The following is a 22,807-nucleotide window of genomic DNA, read 5'->3' as shown; positions in this document are numbered from 1 at the left end:
TTTAGATTAGTTGGAAGTTTTCATAGTACCTATGTAGCCGTTTGTAGGTTTAGGATTTTCGTTTCTACCCCTTGTGAAATTTATTCCGATAGCAGGTGATGTAATTGTTGAAGAATTATTGACGATTTGTGGTGCCTATCTAAACGACTACGAAGTGGAACAACAGAGAAATAAAACTCTTGTTTTTTATGAGAAAGTAGGAGAATATGCTACTGTATACTATTAAAATTTTATAAGTATGTAAAGAAAAACATATTAGTATTGCTTGATTTCCATGGCGATACAGAAAATAAAATTGTGTGCTACCAAACCCTATTCATAAGAGCATCTACACTCAGACTAAGAAAATCTGCCCCCTAAATATCCGTGGACGTGCCCGGCCACGACTCCGGATAACGTCAGACGGTCCCTGAAAAGTCCTACCGAACAACCACTCTCCTCATATCAAACCCTCAAATCCATGCAGGTCAATCATATAGCACAAATACATCACCAATTTCAACAATGCAACAAAAGCAAAATGATCCACAACTCAACAATTCAAACATTCCAGAATCAAACTCAACGTCCAGGGCACATCCGTCCAACAAAATGAATCACTCAACGGTCGCCATCTGGGTCACATCTGCGGCTATCGTGGCCGTTCTCACCCCCTCGTACTCACTACGCAGGTTGATCTCCTTCCCCACCTCAAGGCAATTCTTGCCTTCAGGATCCAAGAGGCCTGCGTTTACCAACATTATCCTCAAATTCTACGTGTCCCAAGCAACTTGCAACCTATCCTACAACTTATTCCTCTTTGTCATCCAATCCAACCGACTGTTGGGAGCTTGAGCCACCATTTCTCTTCAACCTCTTGTTGTTCTTGAGGTCATCGACAAGTTGTTGCCACTTTGATTTGCCATTCAATACCAACCAACAATAGCTTAAAGTGATGGCTTCTTATCGACTTGTTAGTAGAAAGTGGCTGCCAACCCCATCTATCAAACAAGAAGTATTCATGAGAATGCAACAAAGCTAGCAATGCAAATGATGGCAAAATGAAGAAAGACAACTTACCTGACCATTGAATCCAACCCCAGTTTGATTACGGCCAACCACAGAAGAATAGTGGTCGACATACTTGTTCACGTCGTCTTGAATGGTGGACCATCTATGTTGGAGAGAGGCCTCATTGTAGGTGGAATGGATAGGGTTCGGCTCCACATATTTCTTATGTTCATCGTACTGCTTGTGATTTTTTTCCCAGTACGTGGTTCCCTTTTGTCCCGTTCCACATATAGGGTCCATGCTTGTGGCCAACCAAGCTTCAACCAACAGAACTCCTCACGGGTTGTATCGGTAGCTCTAAACGATAAGATTTATGTTACCGGAGGACTCGGACAGACAGACTATTCACCTAATTCTTGGGACACATATGACAAAACCATAGACTCGTGGTGGTCGCGAAAGAACTAGCGCTCACCCCCGACATTGTCAAATTTGTGGCATCGGATGATGAGTTGGTGACCATCCATAAGGCATCTTGGAACATGATGTACTTTGCGGCTACATATGACCCGGGTCGACCAGTCCTGGAGGGCAAGGAGAATGAGGGTCGTTGACGAGACGCTCTACATGCTCGATAGTCCCTCGGCACCAAGCTGATGATGTGACTAAACGAGACCAAGGAGTGGGTGATGGTTGGCGGGATGAAGGACAAGCTCACACGCCCGCCCTTGCAAGCTCATCGCCATCGGCAGGAAGATCCATGTGATCGGCAGGGGCATGGTGACCATCAACATGTACAGAATGGCCAGGGTGGACGGGTTCCTAGTCTCCTCACCGACAAGCCATCTGGTGGAGCATTACTTCCCGCCAGAGAAGTATAGGGTCATCTGTTGGGGAACGCTGCAGAAAATTAAAAAATTTCCTACGGTTTCACCAAGATCCATCTATGAGTTCATCTAAGCAACAAGTCATGGGAGAGAGATTGCATCTACATACCACTTGTAGATCGCGTGCGGAAGCGTTCAAGGGAACGGGGATGATGGAGTCGTACTCGCCGTGATCCAAATCACCGATGACCAAGTGCTGAACGGACAGCACCTCCGCGTTCAACACACGTACGGAGCGGATGACGTCTCCTCCTTCTTGATCCAGCAAGGGGGAAGGAGAGGTTGAGGAAGAAGGCTCCAGCAGCAGCACGACGGCGTGATGATAGTGGAGAGGCAGTACTCCGACAGGGCTTCGCCAAGCACTCAACGGAGGAGGAGAGGTGTTGGGGAGGGGAGGGGCTGCGCCTTGGATCAGGTATTCAGCCCTCCCCTCGCCCCTCTATTTATAGGGGAAGGGGGAAGGGGGCCGGCCCCCTCTAGATGAGATCTAGAGGGGGGGACGGCGGCCAGGGAGGGGGGCTTGCCCCCAAGCAAGGGGGGCGCCCCCACTAGGGTTCCCCCCCCAACCCTAGGCGCATGGTCCCAAGGGGGGGGGGGCGCCCAGCCCTCCAGGGGCTGGTTCCCTGCCCCTTGCGGCCCATGAGGCCCTCCGAGAGGGGTGGCCCCTCCCGGTGGACCCCCGTAACCCCTCTAGTGGCCCCGGTACAATACCGATATGCCCCCGAAACTTTCCGGTGTCCGTATGACAACTTCCCATATATAAATCTTCACCTCGGGACCATTCCGGAACTCCTCGTGACATCCAGGATCTCATCCGGGACTCCGAACAACATTCGGTAATCATATACAAGTCTTCCTTATAACCCTAGCGTCATCGAACCTTAAGTGTGTAGACCCTACGGGTTCGGAAGAAATGCAGACATGACCGAGATGGCTCTCCGGTCAATAACCAACAGTGGGATCTAGATACCCATGTTGGCTCCCATATGCTCCTCGATGATCTCATCGGATGAACCACGATGTCGAGGATTCAATCAACCCCGTATACAATTCCCTTTGTGAATCGGTACGTTACATGCCCGAGACTCGATCGTCGGTATCCCAATACCTCGTTCAGTCTCGTTACCGGCAAGTCACTTTACTCGTACCGTAATGCATGATCCCATGACCAAACACTTGGTCACTTTGAGCTCATTATGATGATGCATTACCGAGTGGGCCCAGAGATACCTCTCCGTCATACGGAGTGACAAATCCCAGTCTCGATCCGTGTCAACCCACCAGACACTTTCAGAGATACCTGTAGTGCACCTTTATAGTCACCCAGTTACGTTGTGACGTTTGGTACACCCAAAGCACTCCTACGGTATCCGGGAGTTACACGATCTCATGGTCTAAGGAAGAGATACTTGACATTGGAAAAGCTCTAGCAAAACGAACTCCACGATCTTATGCTATGCTTAGGATTGGGTATTGTCCATCACATCATTCTCCTAATGATGTGATCCCGTTGTTAACGACATCTAATGTCCATAGTCAGGAAACCATGACTATCTGTTGACCAACGAGCTAGTCAACTAGAGGCTTACTAGGGACGTATTTGGTCTAAGTATTCACACGTGTATTACGATTTCCGGATAATACAATTATAGCATGAATAAAAGACAATTATCATGAACAAGGAAATATAATAATAATCCTTTTATTATTGCCTCTAGGGCATATTTCCAAGAGTCTCCCACTTGCACTAGAGTCAATAATCTAGTTACATTGTGATGAATCAAACACCCATAGAGTTCTGGTGTTGATCATGTTTTGCTCGCGAAAGAGGTTTAGTCAACGGATCTGCGACATTCAGATCCGTTTGTACTTTGCAAATATCTATGTCTCCATCTTGAACATTTTCATGGATGGAGTTGAAACGACGCTTGATGTGCCTGGTCTTCTTGTGAAACCTAGGCTCCTTGGCAAGGGCAATAGCTCCAGTGTTGTCACAGAAGAGTTTGATCGGCCCCGACGCATTGGGTATGACTCCTAGGTCGGTGATCAACTCCTTCACCCAAATTGCTTCATGCGCTGCCTCCGAGGCTGCCATGTACTCCGCTTCACATGTAGATCCCGCCACGATGCTCTGCTTGCAGCTGCACCAGCTTACTGCTCCACCATTCAACATATACACGTATTCGGTTTGTGACTTAGAGTCATCCAGATATGTGTCGAAGCTAGCGTCGACGTAACCCTTTACGACGAGCTCTTCGTCACCTCCATAAACGAGAAACATGTCCTTTGTCCTTTTCAGGTACTTCAGGATATTCTTGACCGCTGTCCAGTGTTCCTTGCCGGGATTACTTTGGTACCTTCCTACCAAACTTACGGCAACGTTTACATCAGGTCTGGTACACAGCATGGCATACATAATAGATCCTATGGCTGAGGCATAGGGGATGACACTCATCTCTTCTTTATCTTTTGCCGTGGTCGGGCATTGAGCCGAGCTCAATCTCACACCTTGCAATACAGGCAAGAACCCTTTCTTGGACTGATCCATTTTGAACTTCTTCAAAATCTTATCAAGGTATGTGCTTTGTGAAAGACCTATGAGGCGTCTCGATCTATCCCTATAGATTTTGATGCCTAATATGTAAGCAGCTTCTCCAAGGTCCTTCATTGAAAAACACTTATTCAAGTAGGCCTTAATGTTGTCCAAGAATTCTATATCATTTCCCATCAAAAGTATGTCATCTACATATAATATGAGAAATGCTACAGAGCTCCCACTCACTTTATTCTAAACGCGGGCTTCTCCATAAGTCTGCATAAACCCAAACGCTTTGATCATCTCATCAAAGCGAATGTTCCAACTCCGAGATGCTTGCACCAGCCCATAAATGGATCACTGGAGCTTGCATACTTTGTTAGCATTCTTAGGATCGACAAAACCTTCCGGCTGCATCATATACAGCTCTTCCTTAAGATAACCGTTAAGGAATGCCGTTTTGACGTCCATCTGCCATATCTCATAATCATAGTATGCGGAAATTGCTAACATGATTCGGACGGACTTAAGCTTCTCTACGGGAGAGAAAGTCTCATCGTAGTCAATTCCTTGAACTTGCCGATAACCCTTAGCGACAAGTCGAGCTTTATAGATGGTGACATTACCATCCGCGTCCGTCTTCTTCTTAAAGATCCATTTGTTTTCTATCGATCGCCGATCATCGGGCAAGTCAGTCAAAGTCCATACTTTGTTTTCATACATGGATTCTATCTCGGATTGCATGGCTTCTAGCCATTTGTTGGAATCTGGGCCCGCCATCGCTTCTTCATAGTTCAAAGGTTCACCATTGTCTAATAACATGATTTCCAGGACAGGGTTGCCATACCACTCTGGTGTGGAACGTGTCCTTGTGGACCTACGAAGTTCAGTAGCAACTTGATCCGAAGTACCTTGATCATCATCATTAATTTCCTCTCCAGTCGGTGTAGGCACCACAGGAACATTTTCCTGAGCTGCACTACTTTTCGGTTCAAGAGGTAGTACTTCATCGAGTTCTACTTTCCTCCCACTTACTCCTTTCAAGAGAAACTCTTTTTCCAGAAAGGATCCATTCTTGGCAACAAAGATCTTGCCTTCGGATCTAAGGTAGAAGGTATACCCAATGGTTTCCTTAGGGTATCCTATGAAGACGCATTTTTCCGACTTGGGTTCGAGCTTTTCAGGTTGAAGTTTCTTGACATAAGCATCGCATCCCCAAACTTTTAGAAACGACAGCTTAGGTTTCTTCCCAAACCATAATTCATACGGTGTCGTCTCAACGGATTTAGACGGTGCCCTATTTAAAGTGAATGTAGCTGTCTCTAGAGCATATCCCCAAAATGATAGCGGTAAATCGGTAAGAGACATCATAGATCGCACCATATCCAATAGAGTGCGATTACGATGTTTGGACACACCATTACGCTGAGGTGTTCTAGGCGGCGTGAGTTGTGAAACAATTCCACATTTCCTTAAGTGTGTACCGAATTCGTGACTTAAATATTCTCCTCCACGATCTGATCGTAGGAACTTTATCTTTCGGTCACGTTGATTCTCTACCTCATTCTGAAATTCCTTGAACTTTTCAAAGGTCTCAGACTTGTGTTTCATCAAGTAGACATACCCATATCTACTCAAGTCATCAGTGAGAGTGAGAACATAACGATATCCTCCGCGAGCCTCAACGCTCATTGGACCGCACACATCGGTATGTATGATTTCCAATAAGTTGGTTGCTCGCTCCATTGTTCCGGAGAACGCAGTCTTGGTCATTTTACCCATGAGGCATGGTTCGCACGTGTCAAATGATTCATAATCGAGAGACTCTAAAAGTCCATCAGTATGGAGATTCTTCATGCGCTTGACACCTATGTGACCAAGGCGGCAGTGCCACAAGTATGTGGGACTATCGTTATCAACTTTACATCTTTTGGTATTCACACTATGAATATGTGTAACATTACATTCGAGATTCATTAAGAATAAACCATTGACCATCGGGGCATGACCATAAAACATATCTCTCATATAAATAGAACAACCATTATTCTTGGATTTAAATGAGTAGCCATCTCGCATCAAACGAGATCCAGATACAATGTTCATGCTCAAACTTGGCACTAAATAACAATTATTGAGGTTTAAAACTAATCCCGTAGGTAAATGTAGAGGTAGCGTGCCGACGGCGATCACATCGACCTTGGAACCATTCCCGACGCGCATCGTCACCTCGTCCTTCGTCAGTCTCCGCTTATTCCGCAGTTCCTGCTGTGAGTTACAAATATGAGCAACGACACCGGTATCAAATACCCAGGAGTTACTACGAGTGCTGGTGAGGTACACATCAATTACATGTATATCAAATATACCTTTAGTGTTGCCGGCCTTCTTGTCCGCTAAGTATTTGGGGCAGTTCTGCTTCCAGTGACCCTTCCCTTTGCAATAAAAGCACTCAGTCTCAGGCTTGGGTCTATTCTTTGACTTCTTCCCGGCAACTGGCTTACCGGGCGCGGCAACATCTTTGCCGTCCTTCTTGAAGTTCTTCTTACCCTTGCCCTTCTTGAACTTAGTGGTCTTATTGACCATCAACACTTGATGTTCTTTCTTGATTTCAACCTCTGCTGACTTCAGCATTGAGAATACTTCAGGAATGGTCTTCACCATCCCCTGCATATTGTAGTTCAACACAAAGCTCTTGTAGCTCAGTGGGAGCGACTGAAGGATTCTGTCAATGACCGCCTCGTCCGGGAGGTTGATCTCCAGCTGGGACAGGCGGTTGTGCAATCCAGACATTTTGAGTATGTGCTCACTGACAGAACTGTTTTCCTCCATCTTACAACTATAGAACTTGTCGGAGACTTCATATCTCTCGACCCGGGCATGAGCTTGAAAAACCATTTTCAGCTCCTCGAACATCTCATATGCTCTGTGTCGCTCAAAACGCTTTTGGAGCCCCGGTTCTAAGCTGTAAAGCATGCCGCACTGAATGAGGGAGTAATCATCAGCATGTGACTGCCAAGTGTTCATAACATCTTGGTTCTCTGGGATGGGTGCTTCACCTAGCGGTGCTTCTAGGACATAATCTTTCTTGGCTGCTATGAGAATGATCCTCAGGTTCCGGACCCAGTCCGAATAGTTGCTGCCATCATCTTTCAGCTTGGTTTTCTCTAGGAACGCGTTGAAGTTCATGTTGACATGAGCGTTGGCCATTTGATCTACAAGACATATTTTGCAAAGACTTTAGACTAAGTTCATGATAATTAAGTTCATCTAATCAAATTATTTCATGAACTCCCACTCAGATTGACATCCCTCTAGTCATCTAAGTGTTACACGATCCGAGTTGACTAGGCCGTGTCCGATCATCACGTGAGACGGACTAGTCATCATTGGTGAACATCTCCATGTTGATCGTATCTTCCATACGACTCATGTTCGACCTTTCGGTCTCTTGTGTTCCGAGGCCATGTCTGTACATGCTAGGCTCGTCAAGTTAACCCCAAGTGTTTCTGCATGTGTAAAACTGTCTTACACCCGTTGTATGTGAACGTAAGGATCTATCACACCCGATCATCACGTGGTGCTTCGAAACGACGAACTTTAGCAACGGCGCACAGTTAGGGGGAACACTTTCTTGAAATTATTATAAGGGATCATCTTATTTACTACCGTCGTTCTAAGTAAACAAGATGCATAAACATAATAAACATCACATGCAATTATATAAAGTAGTGACATGATATGGCCAATATCATATAGCTCCTTCGATCTCCATCTTCGGGGCTCCATGATCATCTTCGTCACTGGCATGACACGATGATCTCCATCATCGTGTCTTCATGAAGTTGTCACGCCAACGAATACTTCTACTTCTATGGCTAACGCGTTTAGCAATAAAGTAAAGTAATTTACATGGCGTTCTTCAATGACATGCAGGTCATACAAAAATAGAGACAACTCCTATGGCTCCTGCCGGTTATCATACTCATCGACATGCAAGTCATGATTCCTATTACAAGAACATGATCTCATACATCACAATATATTATTCATCATTCATCACAACTTCTGGCCATATCACATCACGTGACAATTGCTGCAAAAACAAGTTAGACGTCCTCTAATTGTTGTTGCATCTTTTACATGGCTGCAATTGGGTTCTAGCAAGAACGTTTTCTTACCTACGAATAACTACAACGTGATATTGTCAACTTCTATTTACCCTTTATAAGGACCCTTTTCATCTAATCCGCTCCAACTAAAGTAGGAGAGACAGACTCCCGCTAGCCACCTTATGCAACTAGTGCATGTCAGTCGGTGGAACCTGTCTCACGTAAGCGTACGTGTAAGGTCGGTCCGGGCCGCTTCATCCCACAATACCGCTGAAGCAAGAAAAGACTAGTAGCGGCAAGCAAGTTGACAAGATCTACGCCCACAACAAAATTGTGTTCTACTCGTGCAATAGAGAACTACGCATAGACCTAGCTCTGATACCACTGTTGGGGAACGTTGCAGAAAATTAAAAATTTTCCTACGGTTTCACCAAGATCCATCTATGAGTTCATCTAAGCAACAAGTCATGGGAGAGAGATTGCATCTACATACCACTTGTAGATCGCGTGCGGAAGCGTTCAAGGGAACGGGGATGATGGAGTCGTACTCGTCGTGATTGAAATCACCGATGACCAAGTGCTGAACGGACAACACCTTCGCGTTCAACACACGTACAGAGCGGATGACGTCTCCTCCTTCTTGATCCAGCAATGGGGAAGGAGAGGTTGAGCAAGAAGGCTCCAGCAGCAGCACGACGGCGTGATGATGGTGGAGAGGCAGTACTCCGACAGGGCTTCGCCAAGCACTCAACGGAGGAGGAGAGGTGTTGGGGAGGGGAGAGGCTGCGCCTTGGATCAGGTGTTCAGCCCTCCCCTCGCCCCTCTATTTATAGGGGAAGGGGGAAGGGGGCCGGCCCCCTCTAGATGAGATCTAGAGGAGGGGGCGGCGGCCAGGGAGGGGGGCTTGCCCCCCAAGCAAGGGGGGCGCCCCCACTAGGGATCCCCCCCCCAACCCTAGGCGCATGGGCCCAGGGGGGGGGGCGCCCAGCCCTCCAGGGGCTGGTTCCCTGCCCCTTGCGGCCAATGAGGCCCTCCGAGAGGGGTGGCCCCTCCCGGTGGCCCCGGTACAATACCAATATGCCCCCAAAACTTTCCGGTGTCCGTATGACAACTTCCCATATATAAATCTTCACCTCCAGACCATTTCGGAACTCCTCGTGACATCCGGGATCTCATCCGGGACTCCGAACAACATTCGGTAATCATATACAAGTCTTCCTTATAACCCTAGCGTCACCGAACCTTAAGTGTGTAGACCCTACGGGTTCGGGAGAAATGCAGACATGACCGAGATGGCTCTCCGGTCAATAACCAATAGCGGGATCTGGATACTCATGTTGGCTCCCACATGCTCCTCGATGATCTCATCGGATGAACCACGATGTCGAGGATTCAATCAACCCCGTATACAATTCCCTTTGTGAATCGGTACGTTACATGCCCGAGACTCGATCGTCGGTATCCCAATACCTCGTTCAGTCTCGTTACCGGCAAGTCACTTTACTCGTACCGTAATGCATGATCCCATGACCAAACACTTGGTCACTTTGAGCTCATTATGATGATGCATTACCAAGTGGGCCTAGAGATACCTCTCCGTCATACGGAGTGACAAATCCCAGTCTCGATCCGTGTCAATCCAACAGACACTTTCGGAGATACCTGTAGTGCACCTTTATAGTCACCCAGTTACATTGTGACGTTTGGTACACCCAAAGCACTCCTACGGTATCCGGGAGTTACACGATCTCATGGTCTAAGGAAGAGATACTTGACATTGGAAAAGCTCTAGCAAAACGAACTCCACGATCTCGTGCTATGCTTAGGGTTGGGTCTTGTCCATCACATCATTCTCCTAATGATGTGATCCCATTATCAACGACATCTAATGTCCATAGTCAGGAAACCATGACTATCTGTTGACCAACGAGCTAGTCAACTATAGGCTTACTAGGGACGTATTTGGTCTAAGTATTCACACGTGTATTACGATTTTCGGATAATACAATTATAGCATGAATAAAAGACAATTATCATGAACAAGGAAATATAATAATAATCCTTTTATTATTGCCTCTAGGGCATATTTCCAACATCGGATGATGAGTTGGTGACCATCCGTAAGGCATCTTGGAACATGATGTACTTTGCGGCTACATATGACCCGGGTCGACCAGTCCTGGAGGGCAAGGAGAATGAGGGTCGTTGACGAGACGCTCTACATGCTCGACTAGTCCCTCGGCACCAAGCTGATGATGTGACTAAACGAGACCAAGGAGTGGGTGATGGTTTGCGGGCTGAAGGACAAGCTCACACGCCCACCCCTGCAAGCTCATCGCCATCGGCAGGAAGATCCATGTGATCGGCAGGGGCATGGTGACCATCAACATGTACGGAATGGCCAGGGTGGATGGGTTCCTAGTCTCCTCATCGACAGGCCATCTGGTGGAGCATTACTTCCCGCCAGAGAAGTACAGGGTCATCACCATCTGAAGGTCCTTCTACATGGGGGTTGCTTGTACTGTGAACTGAAATACCAGTGTATTTTTTTCCTTTTCTTTTGGTTGTATATAGAATTCTGTATTTTGGTGTACATTGTTTGACTTTTAAATGTAACACGTGGAAAGAAAATCTCACGTTGTTTATTCCTCGGTGAGTTGTATGTTTGTACTTCTTAAATGTGAATAAATTCTGATAATAACAGGTTCCCGCTCTGTCCAGTTCACATCATGTCAAAAAAATTGCTATGTCCCCTCGTGGAAAACTGAAACTATGTCATTATTCAGTTGATAGTATGGATTTTCCCCCAACATGAGAGTAAAGATGAATGTTGCAATAGTTGACAAACATAGCTTCACTGCTTATGACAGCCGTACACTGGAAGCCATTGTTGGGTAACGTAGTAATTTCAAAAAAAATTCCTACGCACACGCAAGATCATGGTGATGCATAGCAATGAGAGGGGAGATTGTCGTCCATGTACCCTCGTAGACCATAAGCGGAAGCGTTATACAACGCGGTTGATGTAGTCGTACGTCTTCACGATCGACCGATCCAAGTACCGAACGTACAACACCTCCGCGATCTGCACACGTTCAGCTCGGTGATGTCCCACGAACTCACGATCCAGTGGAGCTTCGAGGGAGAGATCCGTCAGCACTACAGCATGATGACGGTGTTGATGAAGCTATCGACGCAGGGCTTCGCCTAAGCACCGCCTACGATATGACCGAGGTGGATTATGGTGGAGGGGTGCACCGCACACAGCTAAAAATCAATGATCAACTTGTGTGTCTTGGGGTGCCCCCCGCCCCCGTACATAAAGGAGCTAGGGGGGAGGCGGCCGGCCAGGAGGAGGGCGCGCCAAGGGGGGAGTCCTACTCCCACCGGGAGTAGGACTCCTCCTTTCCTAGTAGGAGCAGGAGAAGGGGGGAGGAGGAGAGAGAGAGAGGAAGGAAAGGGCCCCCCTCCATGTCCAATTCGGACTATAGGGGGAGGGGGCACATGGCCCTGCCTTGGGCGCCCCTCCTCTTCTCCACTAAGGCCCATTATACTCCCCCGGGGGGGGGGGGGTCCAGTAACCTCCCGGTACTCCGGTATATGCCCGAACTTGCCCGGAACACTTCCGAAGTCCAAAAATAGTCATCCAATATATCGATCTTTATGTCTTGACCATTTCGAGACTCCTCGTCATGTACGTGATCATATCCGGGACTCCGAACTACCTTCGGTACATGGAAACACATAAACTCATAATACCAATCATCACCGAACGTTAAGCGTGCGGACCCTACGGGTTCGAGAACTATGTAGACATGACCGAGACACGTCTCCGGTCAATAACCAATAGCGGAACTTGGATGCTCATATTGGCTCCTACATATTCTACGAAGATCTTTATCGATCAAACCGCATAACAACATACGTTGTTCCCTTTGTCATCGGTATGTTACTTGCTCGAGATTCGATCGTCGGTATCTCAATACCTAGCTCAATCTCATTATCGGCAAGTCTCTTTACTCGTTCTATAATACATCGTCCCGCAACTAACTCATTAGTCACATTGCTTGCAAGGCTTATAGTGATGTGCATTAACGAGAGGGCCCAGTGATACCTCTCCGACAATCGGAGTGACAAATCCTAATCTCGATCTATGCCAACTCAACAAGTACCATCAGAGACACCTGTAGAGCACCTTTATAATCAACCAGTTATGTTGTGACGTTTGGTAGCACACAAAGTGTTCCTCCGGTAATCGGGAGTTGCATAATCTCAGTCATAGGAACATGTAAAAGTCATGAAGAAAGCAATAGAAGTAATCTAAAACGATCATGTGCTAAACTAACGGAATGGGTCAAGTCAATCACATCATTCTCCTAATAATGTGATCTTGTTTATCAAATGATAACTAATGTCTATGGTTAGGAAACCTTAACCATCTTTGATCAACGAGCTAGTCAAGTAGAGGCATACTAGTGACACTGTATTGTCTATGTATTCACACATGTATTATGTTTCTGGTTAATACAATTCTAGCATGAATAATAAACATTTATCATGAAATAAGGAAATAAATAATAACTTCATTATTGCCTCTAGGGCATATTTCCTTCAGTCTCCCACTTGCACTAGAGTCAATAATTTAGATTACATAGTAATGATTCTAACACCCATGGAGTCTTGATGCTGATCATGTTTTGCTCGTGTCGATGCAGGCACCGTCAGGCGTGCCGGGCTAGCTGCGCTCGCTAGGAAGGAACAAGGTTCCCGTCCAGAACAGGTCTCCAGAAGACGGTGCACCTCGCCCCACGGTGGGCGCCAAATGTCGGCGGTTGGGTGCGACATATGCCAAGGGATGGCTTATCATGGTGGGAGCGAGTAGAACGTCGCCGGTGCCTGGAAGCGGGATGAGGTGTAGACATGAACGCTGGCGTACTTTACCCAGGTTCGGGGCTCTCCTAGGAGATAACACCCCTACTCCTCCTCTGCGGGGTCTTCGCATGATCACTAAGGCACTAGTGAGTACAATGGTGTTCCTCGAGCTGTATGCTAGGGGTTGAAGGAGCAGGGCTAGCTCTCTTCTTCCTCTTTGTGTGAGTCTAGTTCTATTTGATCCGGAACCCTTTGCATGGGTGCCCTGGGGGGCTTATATAGGCCTGCCCTCCAGGGGTACAGTGGTATCTGGTTGGGCGTAGGGCCCGGCTGTCAGCGTCTCCGGGTGCCGACTTCTCTGCTGGCTACTGGGGCCCACCGCTTGGCGGGCCCCGCTGGCTGGTCTGGTACGGAGCCGACAGCCCGCCTCCGCCACTGGCGGGTCTGGTTGGCTGGTTGCTGTAGCCATAAGGCTAATGACACATGCTTGTTCGTGGGAAGGGCGTGGCTACAGTCTGCCGTGTAACACCCCAAAAATTTACCATGATTTATTAATTAAAATTCTGCCTTGGTAAATTAATTTTAATTTCTGGATTTATCTTTTGATTTCAAAGCTACTCTTTTCTTAAATATTGTGGAGTTTTTCCTCCAAATGGAAAACCTTTCAAAAATATTATTGGACTTGTATATCTTCCCAAGACCATTTCTTTATATCAGTGGAATTATTTCTATAATTAATTTTCCTAAGCTTGATTTCTTTTAAAATGATTTTTCATAAGCTTTAGAGCCTCTTTTGCACTACAACCCTTTCATATATTCATTTAAAAATTCCACCAAAATTTGGGGATGACATGTGAGGTTACTAAATCACTTTTATGCAAAAACCTCTCTTAATCATTTGAAGATTTTGAGCCCTACCTCAAGTTTTCAAATCTGGATCAGTTTGTGGTGTGCACTGCAACCTATTTAAATATTTCTTTAAAAATTGCAAAAAAAATTGGAGATGTCAGTAGATGCATATAATTCATTTGCATGCAAAAACCCATGAGTGTTCTTTGAAAAATTTGAGCAAATCATCCCCTTTTGCTCTCTGGCCCAGTTTGGTGTTTCCTACTGCAACTCTATTTTATTTTACTCTAGTGCCCATGATCTTTCTCCTGCTTATAAACCACCCTACAAAATCCTTAAGTCCAGGAGATTGGACCCATTGGAATATTTTTGACCCATGCAATTATAGCCTTTAGTTTCTGCCCAGATTTGGTTTTCTCAAAAACTTGCACTAACTAGTTTCTGGATTTGCCCAACTAACCTTACCATCATCACTTGCATCTAAAGAGACTAGGATCTGGAGTTTTTGGCCACCCCAAGAGTTGCCTAGATGCCCTTGGCATTCTGTCAAGCACCTTGTGTGCATGGTCAGTTTTGTCATAGTTTTTAGTTTGCACATTGGACCTGCTTGCTTTGCCTAACTAGCATGTCTCATGGCTCTACCTTAGTCTATAGCCCCACCCTGCTAAACCTCATGTGGATTGGAGCCCCTGGCATGCCTTGACATTTTGCCGAACACGTAGCGTGTGTGCTCTGGGCGCGCCCAGAGCGCACGTTTTGCACGCGCGCGCAGCCGAGCCGCCGCGTCGCGCCCCTGGACTTTGCTCGCCCGCAGGGCCGCGCCCCGGCCTCGCCCGCTCACCAGAACCCTCCAGGCCGCCCCTGGAGCCCCATAGCGCCGCCGTCAGGTCGGCCATGGCAGCTAGCGGCCGGCTACAGCAGGCTCCTGCCCTGGACGGCACCGCCCGAGCCACTCTTGCTCGCCAGCTCGCCCCTGGAGCAGTGCCCACTCGTCAGCTAGCTTCTGCCGCCATCCCCAGCCTCGACACGTCGCGCTGCAAGCTACAGAATGGCAGTTCGCCGATCTTATCCCCGGCCGCCGCGGAACCGACCTAGTCGCGCTATAAATAGGGATCCCCGAGCCCATCTGGACACTCAGGCAACCTCGTACCATCCCCCTAGTGCCCCCTCACCCAGCTACCGGTGGAGGGAGGCCGTCTTCCTCGTCTCCGGCCAGTTCGGCCGCCGCCACCCTCCGGTGCCATGCGTCGCGAGCAGAGCCTCCCCCAGCCTTCCAGCGCCACCGTTCGACTCCCCTTGGTCTTGCGGAGCCTCCCCACCTCTCAGCTTCGACGGGGAACCACCGTAGCTCGAAGCCCCAAATCCTCCCGAAGCCACCTCCGCCGCGGAGCTCATCGCCGGCGACTCCCGTCGTCCCCACCAGCCGTTCGGCCACCGGGAGGACCGCCCTGGACCAACGGATCCATCCCCGCCCTCAGAACCCCGCGAGGAGCCGACGTTCGTCGACAGCGATCGCCGGAGCCCCGCCTTCGCTCGGACAGAGGAGGAAGGAGGCGGGCGACTGGTCAAACCTGACCAGTGGGCCCAAGGGACCCACTGTCAGTGACCCATGCGCCGGTCCACGCTGGCATAAGTGGAAGCGTAAACGCAGAGTACGCTCCCCCCCGAACCGTTTTCTTTTTCTGTTTCTTTTATTTATTTATTAAAAACATGATTTTGACTAAACTTTGACTGGCCATATCTTTTTAAATATAAGTCCAAATGAATTGATTCTTTTTCTGTTGTTTCTCAAATTCTGTCTAGTTTATTTTCATATTTATTTGAAATTTTTCCAAACAACCTTTTTGTACTGTTTTGAAAACTATGTGTTGAATTCAAATTTTCTTAAAATAGGATTATGGAGAGAGGAGAAAACTTTCAAAAGTTTTGGAATGCACCCTGCCTCTCCACAACTTGAAGGCAAGCATTCTGAACCCTGACATAATATTGTTGTGTGTTGGTTGATACGATACAACACCACCTTAACACGAAGTATTCGTTATTTTATGTGATGATATGATCATACTCATGAGTGCATAATGAATGTTCCTTGCTGTTGGAACTTGATATGCTTGTGATAGTAATCACCCTCGTATGCCTTTCATGTCTATCGGAAGGAATCCGGGAAAGCCTCTGTCTTGGGTAGACACGAGCTTGTCTCCAGTCTTCGTCGAGACGGTTGTGTCCGGTATGGCATAGTGAGGTATGATGAGTGGTGATTCTGTTTGTTGGTTGAAACATATTTGTTATGCTAATCATGCAGGGAATACTTAAACCTCCTGAGTCGGTCATAGATCGAGTCTTGTTCCAGTAACCCCCATGCTTGTTCCGTACTACCACTTGTCCCTGCCATAGGTAAGGTACGGTTCAGTAAGTTGTCAACCCCTTTCTAGCACACACCGTACAGAGAGGCCATGGTGGAAGATACCGGCTGCATCCGGTAGGCATGCCACCTGGTCCGGGGGCATGTGTGTTTCCGGTTGTAGCCGAGGGGGTAGCTCCCCTAGTTTGCGCGCATTATAAATTTTGTGATCCCATGCTAATCGAGGTTGTAGCCTCCCCATTTAGAGTTTTGGTTAACGAGTGTCGTGGGTGATTCCAGACACCGGTAAGTCAGGCTGGTGTGTGTGGTCAGGTGTGTTTTCAATTAAAAGACCGTAGACGGAATTAGTCCCGATGGACTAACGGAATCCGTTACTCGTGGGTAAAGAGTACACCCTCTGTAGAGATTATATCTATTCGAATAGCCGTGTCCATGGTTAAGGAGAACAATCTGGGATGGGTCAAGTGTCGGTCTTAGTGTCGGTCTTCAGGGGAAAAATTGCTAAACCAGAACATGGATCATGACTTGTGACTCATGATGATTACTATTATTATGGACCAACCATTTACATTATTTGAATTATTGAGTATCCCTGGGATGGTTCTACCTCCTGGATATTCACTGTGATCATTCTCTTATAAGCCCTTTATGTGGTGTCGCTCAGACGCCCGACTGTGGCATGCTTGTCATTTAAATTACTTATAAGCCCTTTATGTGGTGTCGCTCAGACGCCCGACTGTGGCATGCTTGTCATTTAAATTACTTATAAGCCTTTTATGTGGTGTCGCTCAGACTCCCGACTGTGGCATGCTTGTTATTTAAACTACTTATAAGCCATTTATGTGGTGTCGCTTAGACACCCTACTGAGGCATACTTTAAAGTATTATCCTTTCGAGGCGTCGCTTCAGACACCCGATCGATGCATTCTATTTCTACTCCATTATTGCATATTCATGTTGTATATGAATAACCTGCTTGCGTGCATCATGGATTTTATTTTGTGACTGACGTTGTGATCATGAAATATTTCAGAGCATGATTATCATTCGTTATATTATACCTGTGTTTATAATGTTTGCGAGTACATTCAAAACTACTCACTGGCTTGTCCCTGGCTATTGTCTTGGCCAGATTTCTTGCACGGAGAGGAGCGTTGCGATGACAACTCCGGAACCTACGCAATGATGATAGCAGCCTCGCGAAGATAGGAGTTATCCAGGTCAGCTGTTCCCGTAGGAAATGGAGTCCCATAGACGCTGATGAACCACGAACCGCTTCCGCCATCAGCCGCTAGAAACCATTTGTTGTACTCATAGGCCAGAATGGTCTTGTACTACATACTTTGTATGTTGCTTGGAGTTTCTGTATCAAGTTGGTGTCTCATCAGCTAACAGTAATCCTGGGGCTGGTGAGCACAAGGGCCATTTTCTGAGAAATTAATATCCCGAAAATACGGTCCTGACACGCCATCTGGTGGGAGATTACTGTAGCCTCACCGTGTCTCTTCGGGTTAACGGTGCGCGGGCCCTGCGAGAGGGCCCGACCGCTTTCCAGAAGCCAGATCCTCTTAGGTTCGACTGTACAGGCTACACCGCCTTTTGGGCCTTGGCTGCCAGGTAGGGCCCGCCGCCAGCGGGCCATACTGACAGGCCATCGTGGGAGTACGCCCTGCAGGTCAGGGAGGACGTCAAGGACGAAGTGGCGACAGTGTTGCGCCATGCGGAGATCTCCGCCTGTATGGGGCACTGTGGCCACGCCAGGCCCGGGATACGGGGGTGATGGGATACACTGTAGCCTCACCCCGTCTTGTCTTCTTAATGGGGTGGCGCATACTCCGAGGGCGCCGTGGGCCACCTTCTAGGAGTCGGCCTCTCCGGAGGCTGATGGCTAGGAGTCAACCCGTCTTGGTGCCGTCTTCTGGTACTTGGCCATCTTCTAGCAGTTGGCCGCACGAGCCAGCCAGCCCCCAGAAGGCGGCGCTCACTTCGTAGGCTCGTGGGGCGCCGCGAGCCCAATGTCTTAAAAGGCTCATGGACTCGGATTGGGCTACTCGTGGCCCATTACTTCAACAACCAATCACTGACCTAGTTGTCCGCCCGGACGTATAAGGGCAATATAAGAGGTCTGTCTATAGTAGATGATCTAAGCCAACACAAAATATGAGTACAAAGCATTATCGAATTGTCAATTATTGACGGAACGATGGTGGTCGACTAACCATCACAAGCACAAACTATTACTTATCTTCGATTCTAAAGGACGAGTAATTCTTATTTCATTCTTTTACAAGCTGTACATTGACTTAACAGTAAGATGAGAAAAGAAAAGCTCAGGTTGTTTATTCCTCGGTGAGTTGTATGTTTGTACTTGTTGAATGTGTGGCTCTTTCCTGTTCACATTATGTCAATTGTTTTCACCCTGTCCCCTCGTTCAAAACAAAATGCCATGATTCAATGGATAGTATGGATTTCGCCTCCACATGAGAGTAAAGTTGAATGTTGCAATAGTTGACAAACACTGCTTCACTGCTCATCATGGCCACACACTAGAAACCATTAGGTGAGAGAACACTCACACTCTGGTGAGTAGTCTCAGTAACTCTAGAAGAGGACTGTTCATCAAATCTGGTCCCCTGAGTGCGAGCCCTAGGCTTGGATCTAGGAGAAGGAAGACCGCCACCACCACCTGCACCCCGCCGCCAAACGCCAACCGTTGCCACCATAGCCGCAACCACACCGACGACCCGTGCATCCACCAGGAGCCCCAAAACGACTGGAGCAGGGCCCCAGCCAGTGCAGCCGACACGGATACTAGCATTGGACCGCCGCCATGGGAGCCCCCGCGCCGCCCGCAACACCGACAGCTAGATTTGGCCGAGTGAGGTCAAGCCGGCATAGCCGCCACGGGAGCGCCACGCGCACAACCCTCCATGCCTTGGCAAGTCGCTGGAGGGAGTAGCAAGTCCCCCGACCCGCCACTTCGCCGATGCGACCCGCCGCCAACGCGCCACCACCGCTCGATGGAGAGAGCCCCGTGTCTGCCTCCAACGTGCAAGCGGAGAAGACACCCCGCCGCCACCGAGGCCGACCGGGCTTTGCCCGGTGGCCAGGAGGGGCCGGGGAGGAGGGAGCCTAGGCAGGGGGTGCGGAGGTTGGCACTCTCGGTTGCCACACGGGAGCGAAGCGGGAGGGTGGGTGGAGGGCCGGTTACCAAACAAACTATTTTTATACCATGCGGCCCTGGTTGAGTGTGGTGTAGGCTACCAAACGCGTCTGTATAGTCCCTGAGCAAAATAAGAATTAACATACAGTCTCGTCATATGTCAATTTTTTCCTTGGATTTTCAAATATGAAAATGATGGGTTTTGAATAGGATTAGTTAGATGAGGGGTTAAGTGATCCGAAAAGGAATGTCATGGGGCTATTCGAACCACCCACGCGATCCCCTTTGTCAGTTCCCACCGGAAGTTTCTCCACTCGCCGCTTGCCGCCGCCGCCGCCGCCGCCGTCGCCGTCTGCGCCATGCTCCGTCTCCTGAAGAGCATCCTCACCCAACAGCTCTCTTCCCCCTCCGCCTCCACCATACCACCTTTCTTTGTTTGGACCGAGCACCCCATGTCTCTGCTCCAGACACCATGTGATGCCTTCTAGCGTTCGTGCATGTGTTGTTTCAATCTGTATTCATTCTTCTTCTTCTTCTATCATCTTCTTCTATCAATGAAATGATACGCAACTTTGCGTATTCGTGAAAAAAACATAGGATGCGAACCAACCATTTTCTTCTCCATGGATAAAATGGACTTTTCTTCTGTTAAACTGAAACGAAATAGAAATCACTACGGAACGCGATCCCCTTTGTCAGTTCCCACCGGAAATTTCTCCGCTCGCCGCTCGCTTCTCGTGGCCGCCGCCGCCGCCGTCTGCGCCATGCTCCGCCTCCTGAAGAGCATCCTCACCCAACAGCTCTCCTCCCCCTCCGCCTCCACCATACCCCCTTTCTTCTCCCTCCGCCTCCTCTCAACCGCGGTGCCCCAAGTTCTTGCAAACCCCGGCGCCGGCGGCTTCGCTGTCCAAGACTACCTCGTCGCCACCTGCGGCCTGACCCGAGCGCGAGCGCTCAAGGCGTCCACGAGACTCTCCCACCTCAACTCCCCCACCAAACCCGACGCCGTCCTCGCCTTCCTCACCGGCCTCGGCTTCTCCAGGGCCGACGTCCCCGCCGCCGTGGCGAGGAACCCCAGTTTACTCTGCACCAAAGTGGAGGGGACCCTCTCCCCCATCGTCGCCGGGCTCACCGGCCTCGGCCTGTCGCACTCCGAGATCGCGCGCCTCGCCTCGCTCACCGACTACTGCCTCCGCACCAAATCCGTGGTGGCCAAGCTGCGCTACTACCACCACCTCTTCGGCTCCTCCGACAAGCTCCTCCGGGTGCTCAAGGTCAGCCCATGCCTTCTCTCCTCGAGCGTCGGGACGGTGGTCGAGCCCAACGTCGCGTTCCTGCGGGAGTGCGGGGTACCTGTTCGACATATTGCCTCGCTGTGCGTCAATGTGCCGAGGCTTCTGACCACCAACCCCGAGCGCGTCCGGGCGATGGCAGCGTGCGCCGAAGCTGTAGGCGTGCCCCGCGGCTCCGGGATGTTTAGGGAAGCGCTGCAGGCCGTCGCGTTCCTCAGCGAGGAGGAGATCGCCGCCAAACTGGACTACTTGAAGAGCACGTTCAGGTGGTCCGATGCCGAGGTGCGCATTGCTCTGTCTAGGTATCCATCATTGGTGAGGAGATCAAAGGGCATGCTCCTGCGTAAGTCCGAGTTCCTTATCTCTGAGGTGGGGTTGGAACCGGCCTACATAGCTCGTCTGCTGGTAATGCTCTGTCTTAGCCTGGAAGGCCGGCTCAGGCCCAGGTACGACGTTATAATGTTTCTAATGGCAAATGGATTGCTCAAGCGCGTCCCCAAGTACTATCCAGTCTTCAAGGCAACCGAGAAGGCATTCTTTGAGGCGTATATATGCCCTCATAAGGAAGCTGCGCCGCACCTCGCTGAGTACTATGCCACAGCTTGCCGAGGGGAAGTGCCCACTGGATTCACATTGACAGGAACCAAGAATGGGCTATGAAAATTGGGACTGCGTATGGCACAACCAAAATTTCTCTCCGTGTGGTAAGGTGCTAATTCATGTCACGGTGTTCTTTGCCTTAGTGGATGTTGTTTGTCCGCTGTTGGCTGTTATATGTCTTTTTGATACTTATTTGGTCGTTGCTAATTCGTGATGAAACTGATCATTTGATTCCTGAATCCTGATATGTTAATGCCATCATGTGTCTCTGTCTCTCTGAGGTTGATCCAAATCTGAGATGACGTACATGTAAAAGGGCATGATATATATGTAAATCCTTAGACGACTGCAAGCCTTCTGCTTGCATCTTCTTTTCTTAGCATTCCTGAAGCTAGATGATATACTCCTTTATGAGATGCATGAAGATTGCAATGATAAATGGAATGCAATTCAGCAACTTGTAGGGTGCACTCAATATTTTCATAGCTCTGTACTATGTCCTTATCTCCAAAAGTATTGTGTTAATTCAGCAACTCTGTAGGTTGCAAAGATTTATGTTAACTCGGCGTAAAGAAAGATGATGTCGAGCAAAGTTCAAAGTTCAAAGTTCTGTACCTGTTGAGATGATGTCGAGCAACAACAAGTTGGGTCAGATTCAACAATACGCTAGGTGCCTTTACCTTGCTGGGAATGTTGCATTAGGCTTTAATTCAACAATATCTAATCTTTTTGAGGCGGTCAATGGACAGAAAATCGGGAAAAAAGAAAGAAACGAGGCACATCATGCATTTACGAGCATGGTAACTGCAAAATGATGCCTGTTGATTTCTGAAAGCATGCACCGGCGATGCTCTATGTTGGATGCATCTTGCTGAAACCCTGCAATACCTGTTCTATTTTGAATTTTAAGAGAGAAGTGTGTGATCAGCACTGTGCAGATCAATGCCTTAAATGGATCTGTCATGCTGCCCTAGCTACTACTCCCTCTGTCTCAAAATGTAAGACGTTTTTTAGGCTTAGATTAAGTCAAAAAAACGTCTTAAATTTTGGGATGGAGGGAGTAATATAGTACACGCCAAACCTTGAATTTTTTTAGGTGGTGCATATCGTGTTCTGACTAGCCTACCCAACTTGTTTGGGACTA

At 48.3% G+C, this 22,807-nt stretch overlaps 1 protein-coding gene and 1 pseudogene across 1 annotated transcript; both read left to right on the top strand.

Moving 5' to 3' along the window:
- The window catches only part of LOC123138728 (F-box/kelch-repeat protein SKIP4-like), a 12,466-nt pseudogene extending 1,448 nt beyond the window's left edge, over positions 1-11,018 (top strand).
- Positions 11,019-20,388: 9,370 nt separating this feature from the next.
- LOC123135588 (uncharacterized) lies at positions 20,389-22,606 on the top strand. Its single transcript, XM_044554721.1, has 2 exons — positions 20,389-21,767; positions 22,205-22,606. Exon 1 carries the CDS (start codon positions 20,395-20,397, stop codon positions 21,721-21,723), a length of 1,329 nt encoding a protein of 442 aa, XP_044410656.1. The 5' UTR covers positions 20,389-20,394; the 3' UTR covers positions 21,724-21,767; positions 22,205-22,606.
- The last annotated feature ends 201 nt before the right edge of the window (positions 22,607-22,807 follow it).

The sequence above is a fragment of the Triticum aestivum genome, chromosome 6B (genome assembly GCF_018294505.1).
Source record: "Triticum aestivum cultivar Chinese Spring chromosome 6B, IWGSC CS RefSeq v2.1, whole genome shotgun sequence".
Classification (NCBI taxonomy): Eukaryota; Viridiplantae; Streptophyta; class Magnoliopsida; order Poales; family Poaceae; genus Triticum; species Triticum aestivum.
Note: the sequence above shows the minus strand (reverse complement) of the source record. Positions and strands in the feature narration are given on the sequence as shown.

What these genes read in the sequence shown, in the direction of transcription:
- LOC123135588 (XM_044554721.1), top strand. Translation starts at nt 20,395, where the DNA reads ATGGATAAAATGGACTTTTCTTCTGTTAAACTGAAACGAAATAGAAAT.